Source organism: Podarcis tiliguerta (genome assembly GCF_965153285.1).
Source record: "Podarcis tiliguerta genome assembly, chromosome: 4".
In the NCBI taxonomy this organism is placed as follows: Eukaryota; Metazoa; Chordata; class Lepidosauria; order Squamata; family Lacertidae; genus Podarcis; species Podarcis tiliguerta.
In genome coordinates this window covers 37,492,586-37,505,651 of record NC_139537.1, presented here as the reverse complement: position 1 = coordinate 37,505,651, position 13,066 = coordinate 37,492,586, and the positions used below count along the sequence as shown (strand labels likewise).

Genomic DNA, 13,066 nt, shown 5'->3' with positions numbered 1-13,066 from the left:
GATTATGTGAGCTAATAGAAGCAGAGCGTGTTGCTCTTTCCATGAGGCAGTTGACAACAAAACCCACCTAAAAGTATTGCAATACTGCAGTTGTCCAAGGCAAACTGTCCTGGACTCTATGTCAACGAGCACATGTGATCCAAGAAATAAAATGATGGATTAAGAACATAGCTTTCTGAATTTATTCTGCTTCTTTGTGTCCTGCTTTGCTTGGACAATGTTTGAAATGTGGAACCATGTCAGAGAATGCCATGGTTACTCCCCACACCAGTCCAATACCAGGGCTGGATTTAGGTTTGATGAGGCCCCAAGCTACTGAAGGTAATGGAGCCCTTTATATGTCCAGCTGTCCTTTGTCAACAACAAATTGTCACTGGTTTTTTTTTTTTGTGTGTGTGTGTTGAATATATGCTGTATAGTAATTTATGGACCTAATAGGTCCATACACAACACAAAATACTGTGGCTGTATGTAGGTTTTATTTTATAAGATTTTTTATCTTACATTTTGGAAATGTAAATCCAGTTTTTTTCCCTTTCAGTTTTTTATATAGCTAAACAAGCTATAGCTTATATGTAAATCTGGCACTGGGTCCAATACCCATCCCCAGAAGCTGACAAGCCTGAAAAAGAAGTAACCACGTCATCCAACCGTTCTGTGTTTTCTCTCCATGGCTGCACATCAACGCAGACATCAAAACAAAAAAACTGCCACTGCTTTGGGTAGAGAAGTACATCTGAGTTAGCCTTAAGTAGTATATAGGTAAAGGTAAAGGGACCCCTGACCATTAGGTCCAGTCGTGGCCGACTCTGGGGTCGCGGTGCTCATCTCGCTTTATTGGCTGAGGGAGCCAGCGTACAGCTTCCGGGTCATGTGGCCAGCATGACTAAGCTGCTTCTGGCGAACGGAAACGTGGTTTACCTTCCCGCCAGAGCGGTACCTATTTATATACTTGCACTTTGATGTGCTTCTGAACTGCTAGGTTGGCAGGAGAACAACGGGAGCTCACCCCATTGCGGGGATTTGAACCACCAACCTTCCAATCGGCAAGTCCTAGTCTCTGTGGTTTAACCCACAGCCCCACCCGTGTCCCCAAATGTCTTTCATTACAGTCAGAAGATGGAGTTCATTTACAAAACACTGTACTTTTATAATTGCATATGTGCCAGTGCAAATTGAAAAACGGAAACATGGTAGCATGTGCTCCACTAGCATATACAACTTTCCATGTTAACTGTAGGATAGGAACATGAAGGAAGCTCAGGTCTCCCTTCACTGACTCATGTGCATTGCTGCGGAAAAAGTCACCTCTCAACTCCTCCTTCCTTCCCTCCTTCATCTATTGCCACTAGGCAAAACTGCTCATACACAAACTATCCATAGAAGCAGCATACTGCACAGAGGAGTATGCACAAGGGTGGTCACAATAAATAATTAGGTATTGTTCTGGCTTTTCTTTATTGGTATTATTCCACCACACAACTTGTCAAAAAGGCAGATGAGAAATATTAATTAACCAACACATTGTAACTGAATATCTCCATAAAGAAAGCATCTAAGGCTCATTCTGAAGAAAGTAGAGAATGAACAACATGGTGGCTGTACAGAAAGTTGAGATTCCTCCACTTACCACCAAGATAATTGTGAATTTTTTTAAAAAAACCAAAGTAATTTCAAGTATAGTCTTCTGTACTTGAACAAACAATACTTACTAGAGACCTATCTATTGCAAGCAAAACTTTCCACAGTGAAAATTACACTCTCATTCATTCATTGTTCGTGTACAGAAAATCCCATAGGCATGAATGGGCCTCTCTAAGGCCAGCTGAATGCCATAAATCACAGCACCAGCACTTTAAAGCAATATTCATGTGAAGCTGCTGGTGATCAGGATTTGGGGAGAGCAGGAAACATGGAGGAACAGAAAATATAATCCATAATATTATTAAATCTTTGTAGTGCCAGTGTTAGTATTTTATATGTCTAACATCAAAGCACTTAATTTCCTCCACTTCTATTATATCAAAATTAATCACTTACATGACCACTGTAATTTATATTGGAGATTACTGCTTTGAGTCTTTCATTAAAATCTGATTTTATTAATAAAGCACATTCTTTCTGTGACAACAGACTAAAGTGTTATTTGACACTGCTGACTGGAGATTGGGAGTTAATCCTAATAGTAATTCTGCCAAATCCCTTGATAATAAAACCACCCAACAATTGGAAATCTGTTTCTGTTTGCTTTCACTACAGTATATTCATAGCATCTCCCCTTATGCTACCGAAGCTAAACTAATGAAGACAGTGTCCCTAGTACTTGTGATGCAGGAAAAGAGAAAACACTACCTCACACCAGATAGTTGGCTCTAGCTGCTTGGCAAAGAAAGCCCACATGCCTTCTTCACCTCTTGTTGGCTCTCAGATGGATACAGTGATGATGGAGGGGCTGAAATTTGCCTCTATGCCTGCCAGGTGATTGGAATTTCAACAGCTCAGCAGAGACAGAAAAAGGGTACATGGCTCCACTACCTCTCATCAACTAACAACAGGGGAGGTTCTGCTTGTCCCTGACCTCATGCTGCGTTTCTATAAGATCCCACTCCCTGGGGCAGGATTATGTCCCGGTGAAAACAAATTGTTGTTTGACCACAAAAACACCCAAACATTACGGACATGTGGACCCACTTCTTATAAAGACAGACAGAAAATACACACACAAACACACTCCAAACAAATATCAAAGCTAAAAGGTAAGAACAGCAGTTGTAACTAGGGAAGGGCAAACATCTGCAGAACTCATTGGACTGACCTGGAAACAAATTTAATTCTTTACTCAAAAATTGGAAACAGTTTCAGTTCATTTTCAGAGCCAGTGACATAAATTTAACAAAAACAAAAGGAGCCCCTTCCTCCTTGGCAGCTGACCACTGCCCAAAACATCCTCCCTAGGCTTCCCTTTATTTATTAATTTCAAAAGGTTTATAATTTAAAATTAGTTTTAAAGAAGATTTGAAAGATTTTTAAAAGATTTATAAACAATGCACATTATAGTGGCATGGTGTACAGGAAACCAAAAGTGATACAGTTAAAATAACAGCACTACATTAGTAGACAATCAGCAGACAATAACTAAGAATTGTATTCAGAAAACGTGTTGGTAAATAAAAAAAGTTTTGAAAATGCATCTAAAAGAATAGATTGTTGGCCAATGCCCTATTTCAAAGTTATGAATTCTGCATTAAGGTGGACACAACACTGAAAGACCTACTATTGGCAGACCCAAGGCACATAGCTTATGGACTAACCTCATGGAGAACTATATGGGATCTACTGTGGTAGACCAAACTGCGGGAGGCAGTGGAAGACAGAAGTGCCTGGCGTGATCTGGTCCATGGGGTCACAAAGAGTCGGACATGACTAAACGACTAAACAACACTGTGGTAGCCAAGCCTTGAGGTTCTCAGTGCTTGGCCACTGTGCTCAGATTACTGTTGTTCATGAACAGCTGGAGTTGGCATTCTGTTGAATCTGGTAGAACCTCTTACAAGCTGCTGAATCCACTTGACAAAAGATGAATCAATAAGTAACCCCAGAACACAAATCTGTTCCTTCAGAGGATGTGAAGCCCCACACAGAAAAAGACAAAAGCCAACTTCCAGAATAGAGAAATGTACAAGGCCTCCACTTGCCAGAGCTCCTTTTTCATTCTATTGGCCCTCTTCCAATAAACTTATTTACTAGCAAGTAGAAATGAGGGTGGGAGCAGCAGCAGCAGAAAGCAGAATGGAAAGTGCATATACCCTGATGCACTGCAGATACTCTGTGGCATACCATACCAATGGAGAGGTAGCAGGGACAATGGGAAGAAGAAGAAATCCCTTCCTTCTCCCTGCCATCACTACAGCCACTAGTTCTACCTGCTGGTAAGTAAGGTGAGGGATGCTCTGAGGGAGGAAAGATGATGAGGATGTGGAGAATGAGGCCTAGAAACTTCTCAGGTTCAGACAGCAGAAGAACAATGAAAAAAATGGTACTCACCAGCTTGATTGGTCGTAATGATGACTGCAGCAAATTGCCTTGCAAAGGTGCTCAAATCTGACACACCATTAACTGCATCTATCTCAAAGGTGTAATTTGTGTGAGCCAGGAGGTCCACCACAGTCACAGTGGTGTTGGTGAGGCCAATCTGACGTGGAAGGAATCTCACATTAGTACTACACGGATCACACAGCTTTGCTGTTCCTCCACATTTCTTGCAGACAACGTTGAAAGTGACATCTTTCCTGCCCCCAGTGTCCAAAGGCCAGCTCCAATCTAGGATGACTGATGTTTCATTGATGTTGGAGATAACATTTCTGGGAGCAGAAGGTGGTCCTACAGACGTAACGGGAAGAAAATGATGATTGTTTCATCTGTTTGAATTCAAAGACAATAAAGCTACTCAAATATGCATTTGATAATGGTAGGTGTCGTGTTTTTTAATGATCTGCCTCATTTCTCCAAAGACGTTTCATAGAGATATTTTTCTTTTAATGGTCTCTTGTACTAACAAACTAGGACTGCTTTTATAAAGGCATTTAAAACCATTTGCTACTGATCATAATCACTTTTGTGAAACATCTGCCTGGGAAGTCTAGTATTGGTTGTACAAATATTCAAGTATGGGTTTCTGTGTGGCCCTTAGTTACAGGGGCACAAGGAAATCCACACTTGAGTTAGTTATCCCCAAGTTGTATGTCTGAAGAAGTACAACAATGACTTAAGGATTATTATGGCCTGGAGTATCATCAGTTTTCCAACACAAATTACAGGAATCAAGCTTTGTTGCTCCTCCTCCTCCTTCGTTAAAATCTTATGTAGATGGCACACTGCAGTGTTAGATAAGCAAAAAAGACAGAAACCAAGCTTAAAGTGGATTAGGATGTAAAGTTGTATTAATTAATACAACTGCAGCTATTAATAAAGATACCTATTTGGTTCAAGAATCAAAATGCACAAACATAATGAGAGAATCTTATCAGCAACTACAGTGCAACAGTATACAAAGTTTTATTTTCAAAAGATAGATCTTTCTTTCTTTCTTTCTTTCTTTCATTATGCACCTTTAGGTGCTAAACACAAACATTCTTCTTTAACTAGGCCTTTCGCTGATAGACATCTGATGCCCTTTAAAATGTGTTGCAGAACAGGGGATTAATGGGTTGTCTTTGTTCTTATTTTTATTATGCATTTTGTGTTTTTTATATTGTAATTTTATGTTGTGAACTGCCCTGAGATCTATGGATATAGGGCAGTATACAAATTGTAATAAATACTCCTACTCCTATATTTACAGGAGAGACTGAAACACAAGCATCCTTTTTTATTATCCTGAGGTTACTCACTTGTGCAAGCCATAGATGGAGGGTCTCTCTCAGAGCGAAAGTAATTCTTTTCACACTTGCAGTTCGTAGAGCCTTCCACATTTGTAGAACTGTGAGGCGGGCATTTGGCACACTTAACATTACCAGCAAAGGCTTTGTAAAATCCTGGTCGGCAAGCTGTAAAAGAACAGTAGTTGGTTAAAATCTCTCATATAACATTGTTCTATCATTCTTTGCTGAAGAGGAGTGATAACCAAGGGAAGGATGACTACTAGTTCCTCTACCAAAATTAAGCCAAAATTAAGTATGATTTGAATGGGCTTCTTTCATCCTTATTTTCTCCTCTTTTGGAGTGATTTTGGAATGGTTTCCATTGGTTCAATGGTATAACATCTGCTTGCATGTGGAAGGTCTCAGGTTCAATCCCTAGCATTTCCAGGCAGAGCTGGGAGAGACTCCTATCTGAAACCATGGAGCACTGCAGTCAGTGGGTATAGTTAATACTGAGCTAGATGGACCATTGGTCAGACTTTGTATAAGACCATTTCCTATGTTCCTCTATAGGGAATTTAAAGTTCATATGGAAAGACAAGACATTCTGGAGAAGCATGCTACAGTTTAGGGCTTGCTGTAACTCTTTTTAAAAAGTGTGTTGTTTCTAAACTAAGATCACAGTAGTCCATCCAACAAAAATGATTGTCTTAGCTTTAATATTTCTCCTTTTTTTCTTAAGTAATGTCAGGCACTCAGGTACAAAGCACCTTGAGCAACAGGCAGGTAGGTAGTGTTTGGGAAAATCCAAATGGGCAGTACAGTGGTACCTCGGGTTACATACGCTTCAGGTTACATACGCTTCAGGTTACGGAATCTGGTAACCCAGAAATATTACCTCGGGTTAAGAACTTTGCTTCAAGATGAGAACAGAAATTGTGCAGCGGCAGTGTGGCAGCAGGGGGAGGCCCCATTAGCTAAAGGCTTCAGGTGAAGAACAGACCACTGGAACGAATTAAGTACTTAACCCGAGGTACCACTGTACTGGACCTCCAGTGCTGCTTGACTTCCCAAGGAAAATGGATTGCTGTGTGAAGTCCTAGCTACTGCTGTGTGAATGGCAACCAACTACAATAGCAAAAAGAACATAGATCCAATGTCTGATCCAAGTTTCCAGTTTAAAGTCCATGGAACCTAATAGCTGTGGGTGATTATCTTGAGTAGGTCAATAGACTAATCAAATTGGGATGTTGAAGTGCTCAAGCCAAGCACTTGAAAAGCCTCAATAGGTTTTTGAAATCTTCAGCTTGGAAATTCTAGCATCCCTTACTGCCAATTTCTACTTTGGGGAAAGGGAAATTAACATATGTGAGGAAGCAGAAGAGTGTAGTAAGTGTGGAGAACAAGGATGTTACATGCAGCCAGAGATCACAGGACTTGCAAGCTCTGAATAATCTCTAAAACCTGACAACTGAATTCACATTAAGAGAAAGCTGCCAATAATGCATTTTCAGATAAGTCTCCAATTCTATTCCGTGCCACACCGAATCATGAATTTGACTCTGTGCTTTCTTTGCAAAAGGTTTGGGTTTGAGGATGATCAAACTTTATGTTTGTTTGATCTCTTCAGCACAACAAAGCTTACCACACAAAATTACTAAAGAAAATGTAAACAGTGCAATGCTCATCCCACCTGAAAATTTGCAGAAGGAAAACAACAACACAGAGCTTCTTCGGATAAAAAGAAACTCTCTATTGATATAAGCTATAACTGTTTCTTTTGTTAAACATGACTGTTAGGAAAGATGCTTCTGGTTGTATAATCTGCTTGGGACAAACTCCAGGTGGTGGCATTTCATTAATATTGGTACATTCCTCTAGTCTTTCTCGTTGCTCAGACTCAGTCAGTACCACACACATGAAGTTAAAACATAGCAAAAAGCGTGCATGACTTTACAGCAACTGCATCTAAATTCAGTATAACCAATTAGACAAGAGGGTGGACAAAAGGACACTGTGAATGAAACTCTGCCATGGTTTCATCTTATTCTGTAAACTTCACTTTATTAGATAGACTTTATTAGATACAGTTATACTGCCTTTTGATGAATGTGCGCAAGAAGTGTCCCTCAATTCCCCTGGAAGTCTAGCCAATGAGAACATTGCTTTTGCTCTGAAAAGGTCCCAGAGATGCATTCCTCTACCTCTCCTACACCACTAAGTAAGCCCCACAGTTTTCAATGCATTTATTGCCTAGCATAGTGTATTTAGGATTGCAGTCTTGGTAGGTTGCTTCCAAGATCTCCACATCTGTATATAAAAACCTGCAGCAGGCTGGTGTACTTACCTGTCAACAGATTTATGAGTACAGTACACACCCCCGACTGCCATTTAAAGTGGCAGGTTTGAAGGAACAATGGACCACCTGTGTGGTGAATCACAAGGAAAGGAGTAATTCCCCCACCAAGCTACAATTATCAGAGTTCCCTGGGAAGTGGGATTGACGCGAAACTGCTATAGCCACGGAATCTCTGGGAGGGGAATGGGGTATCCTAACAACTCTCAGCACCCTCAATAAACTGCAGTTCCCATAATTCTTTGGAGGAAGCCACAACTGTTTAAAATGGTATCATACTGTAGTGCTTTAAATTTATGGTGTGAATGTGGACAAAGACAACATTGGGCCTGCTGCACAACCTATAGCATATGGTTATTTTAGTATTCTAAAATGCCTTGAGAGGGGTGGGTGTGGGTGAACCACAACATGTTAAAACACTACAACAAATAAATGGTATAAAATGCTTTTTGATATATATGATATCAATGTGTTTATGTAGGGGTCCACAGAAGGAAAAAAAAATGACAGACCTGCCCACAGACCTCACTTAATAAAAGGCAGGAAAAACTGAAGCAGAACACCACAGGAAAATATCACAACAAAGCCAGCTGAATCTGTTTATTGTCTCTAGAGGCAGAAACTTCACCAGAAACTGGCGTTTTCCTCATGGCTCCGCTACAGTGCTGTGAAGATAGCAGTTACGAGGGAAATGAGCTAGTTACAGCCCAGCATGTCCTAGTGGGAGGATTCTGATTTGTACCTTCACCTCAGGCTCTCTTGCACTTCTTCTATCTTTGTGTGTCAACCGAAGCTAAGATTATTCAGTGCCACAGCCCTCAGGGAAAAAAAATTAAGTAGGCAATTACAGTGTAAATTAAAAACTTGGAAACAGTACGGCACGAAAAGGTGGTCACACCAATTTTATTATCTTTGACATAAGAAGATGGGAGAAAGAATTGCAGCCTTCATTTCAACTGATATTTATTTTTCAGGGGCAGGCACATATATAGGGCTGGAAGAGCCACATTTGATTTTGTCAGATAATAGGCACTTTGAAAAAGACAAACCTAAATGTGAGATATGAGCAACATTTTTATTCATAAGCTTATAAATGCAACTAATGCAACACCAGTGTCGGAAACATCCTTCCTGCCTAACCTACAAAGTGACACACAAGCAGCAAGGGGTTAGATATCTGATAAACTCACAGCCCAAACTCCATCACTCATAGTATCCCAGCCAGTAACTCTGCCAGTGTAATATATGATACAATTAGGTAGCGCGATGTGGGTGGGATTTATTGGCAAGGAAGCCTGCACACTTTTGGCTACAAACTTGTGCCATTGTGATGAGTGACACAAACATGTCATAAATACAGGCAGGCTTTCTGCCACAAGCACAGAGCACCTCTAAGCTTCATTTTTATTGGAGCTCCTATATTTAAATGTTATGGCCAATCAGTGCAAACACACTGGGGTGATTTACAAGTACAAACCCTGGCGTTTTAATGAACACATGGATAAGTAAACAGGAGGCAAAAAGACACTAATTTCTGGCACTGATTTCTGGATGATTCTATGCTGCCTTAGCTCTCACCTCCATAACATATCATCAGTGGCGTAGGGTGGGTTGTCAGCACCTGGGGAAAGGCAAGTAATTTGCACCCCTAACCCATGGATTTGCGCCCCTTACCCTAACCCCCAGATGTTGCGCCCGGTGCGGCCGGCCCCCCTGCACCCCCCACGCTACGCCACTGCATAACATACCCTCCAATAACAATTTGGGGTGATTGATTGCTTATCAGTTTGGAAATGACTTGGGATGGAAGGATCCAAAAACAGAAGAGTGGCTTCTAAATTCTTTAAAAAGGAACAAAGAAAGCAAATAAATACACAGAAACACACACACACACACAGAGAGAGAGAGAGAGAGAGAGAGAGAGAGAGAGAGAGAGAGAGAGACTTGACAAGAACCTCTGAACTTCCAGGACTTAGGAAATGTTGGTTGCAGCTGAGTCTATAAAGGAAGGACATATTAGAGTAACAGGCTCCATTGCCTAGAAAGAGAACCTCCAGAGGTACATAATGAAGGCTAACTACAGAATTATCGTCTTTGCTGCTATTTTTTGTTTGGAAGAAGGTCATCTTGCTGCCAAAAGCTGCACCAAAATCTTGGATTTCCCTTTCATTTTCTATAGGCAGGTTTTGCTTCTAATGCTGAGGAGAGGGGGAAAGGACATGGGTTAGGTAGAAATGATCTGCTCAGTTAAAAGATTATTCAGTTATATGCATTTTTTTTTAAGGGCTGCGTTAGCCAATAAATGATATGACTCCACAAAGGAATCAGACAAATTCGTGGAGGCTGCAAATATCAGTGGCTACCCATCATGGTGATGCTATGCCTACTCTGAGATTAGAGACAGCACACTTATGACTACCAGTCCCTAGGGAACAACAGCAAGAGTTATTGGCCTCATTTCCTGCTTGTGGACTTACTATGAGCATCTACTTGGCTTACTTGGCTACTGAGGCAAACAGGATGCTTGACTAGATAATCCCTTTGTCTGATTCAGTAGCATTCGTAAGGTTGACAGTAAGCATCAAAGTCTCATTTATTTCTATTTTCTCTGGATTGCATCAGTTGGTGCAGGGAAGTCCTTTTTAGATGTTGGCCCTTTATACAAAGAGCAATATCAACTGGAAATACAAAGTATAATGCCATGTAGAATATGTTGAAGGAGGTTGTTTCCTGGATTGGCTTTTCTAGGCCCACTTGTCTGTGCAAGGTCAAAACAACAGTTTATTTGTGAAGAGAGTCATACTGTATGATCCAACAGGAACTCCATTCTTTAAGTTCTGGACAGAAGCACAATACTTTGAGTCAAAGTCTGCAGCATTTCAATACACTGGAACTGAATATGTGCAGTCACTCAGCTGAGCAGGCAATGGGCAGCAGTGACCCTACATGTCCTTCTGTTGTTCCCTACTGCTCAATTAAAAGTAGAGGTTTTGGGTGGAAACACCCCTCTGCTAATATAAAGCTCCGTAGAAAATAAGCGGAAATAAACCAGCATGACTCATACAGGTATCAGCTCCTGCATGCTTTAACAAGACAAGGTGTCAACAACCCAAGAATATACTTCACACACATCTTTGTTCTATACATAGAATATCAAAGTGCGCCAATTATGCTAAGGATAAAACGGTTCCATCTTCTTCTGGCCCACTTCAATTATATCTGAGCTTCTTAAACCAATATATGCACAAGCCTTTTGCTTGAACAACTTCCTGTTCTGATGTGAGCCACAATTAAAACAGAAAATCTCTAACCATTGGTTCCCCAGTTCTGATGAAATGAAAAACTATGGCTAAATATATACATCTTGATTTAACAGCAGCTTGCCATGAGAGGGTGGTGAGGGTGTGAAAGACAGAGGCGTAGGAAGGGGGATGCGGTAGGTGCGGTCCGCCCCGACTGTCATGACTGAGGGGGTGATAAAATGGCAGGCAAATGGGCGGCACATCTCGCGCCCGGCAGCAGCAGCTCTTCTGACCTGGCGGCAGAGAGCAGGAGAGTGAGCAGCAGCTTCCCTGCCCCTCTCCTACTCTGAACTGTGGCACGTAGGAGGGCACCCTCCTCACCCCTCGGGAGTGCGCCCACCCTGGGCAGCGTGGCCATATACTCTGCTGCTGGTGAAAGGTTCACACACATCTTGCATTAGTGCTTATGTGGCAATGTGCTCATCTTTCCAGTAGCAAGGACTCCTATACTACACAGTGGTACCTCGGGTTACAGATGCTTCAGGCTACAGACCTTTGCTTCAGGATGAGAACAGAAATCGTGCAGTGGTGGCATGGCGGCAGCAGGAGACCCACTAGCTAAAGTGGTACCTCAGGTTAAGAACAGTTTCAGGTTAAGAGTGGACTTCCAGAACGAATTAAGTTCTTAACCCAAGGTACCACTGTATCTAACAAAGAACCAACAATGTTATGGATTGTGTGTTGCAGGATAGCAAGTAGAAAGAATTTATAGTTCAACTTGTTCAAATAATTTGTGAAATATTCTACAGCTAATAAAATGCTGACTTCCAAAAAATGTGCTTCCTTCTGCAATGAAATAATGCATTTAAAAGAGATGCATAATAGTCCCCTGCACACAATCTGACTTTTAAATGTATCTCCAGTGCTTTTTTTCTTTAAAAAAATGTTCAGGGGTACTCTCATTTTCCTACTCATATTGAAATACTGTGTGTTTGTGCTAATTTGAATTCAGTTTTTGATGACCAATATTAAAGTGAGAGATAACTAATCCTAACTGATGGTACAGTAGTACCTCAGGTTACATATGCTTCAGGTTACAGACGCTTCAGGTTACAGACTCTGCTAACTCAGAAATAGTACCTCAGGTTAAAAACTTTGCTTCAGGGTGAGGACAGAAATTGTGCGGCGGCAGCACAGCGGCAGCGGGAGGCCCCATTAGCTATAGTGGTTCCTCAGGTTAAGAACAGTTTCAGGTTAAGAACATACCTCCAGAACGAATTAAGTTCTTAACCCGAGGTACCACTGTACTAATAAAGGGTTTGTTTTTTGAAAGGCAAGAATGGATCAACAACAAAACCCACAAACTGAGGGCAAGTTCCTATTTGCTATACCTGCAATGAAACCTCCCAAAGTGATGATAAGAATGTGCAGATCCACATGACATTGGCAAGGTCAGCAGATACAAAAACAAACTTAAAGGTACTGACCACAGGAAGCCTTTCATGCATTAGCACTGCATTAGCATCACTGCACTGCAAAGTTCTTTAGTCCTTTCTTTCCAACTAAGGCATCTTTCCCAGCAGGAATGTCTTATAAAGCAGATTTTCAGCAAACCATTTCCTTGCTGCAACACACTCTCCAACAGACCTCATTGTGCTTGCTACATAAAAGTCACAACCTACTGAACAGCAGATGCACACTGACCTGAAGTCTTTTCTTTCTAAGCCACCAACAGTCTCCCTCCCCCCCCCCCAACCCGTTGCCTGGTAAGGAAACATTTCACACCTCAATAAATAGTGGACTTAACATTTCCGACTTGGCTTTGGCAACCAGGAAGGCCAAGGGCACAGCACAAGGGCTGCTGCAGCATGTTCCCTTTTCAGAGAAAGTTTCTAACAAAACGAAGCAGAGACTGTTCAGTTTCATTTTCCACAGCATTAAACAAGTTCAGTCTAGATTTAATCGATTTTCTATGCAAAGGAGTAAAGGGTTCTGAAAATTCTTGGCTTCATAGTCAATATAAGGAATAAGATATTCATGGTTCTTTGTTGCATTGGGTTTAACCAGTGCTCAAGATCTGTTTTCTGTACACTCAGGGCTTTTTTTCC

General features: G+C 41.2%; 1 protein-coding gene across 6 annotated transcripts in view; it reads right to left on the bottom strand.

Annotated features, from left to right (window-relative positions):
• EPHA3 (EPH receptor A3) overlaps positions 1–13,066 on the bottom strand; it is a 201,028-nt gene that overhangs the window by 59,086 nt on the left and 128,876 nt on the right. For all 6 annotated transcript variants that reach the window (XM_083438313.1, XM_083438312.1, XM_083438315.1 and 3 more), the window contains 2 exons: positions 5,391–5,546; positions 4,045–4,380 (listed from right to left, as the gene is read on the bottom strand). In XM_083438313.1, the coding sequence (XP_083294439.1) occupies positions 4,045–4,380; positions 5,391–5,546 (492 nt within the window). The remainder of the gene's footprint in view (positions 1–4,044; positions 4,381–5,390; positions 5,547–13,066) is intronic.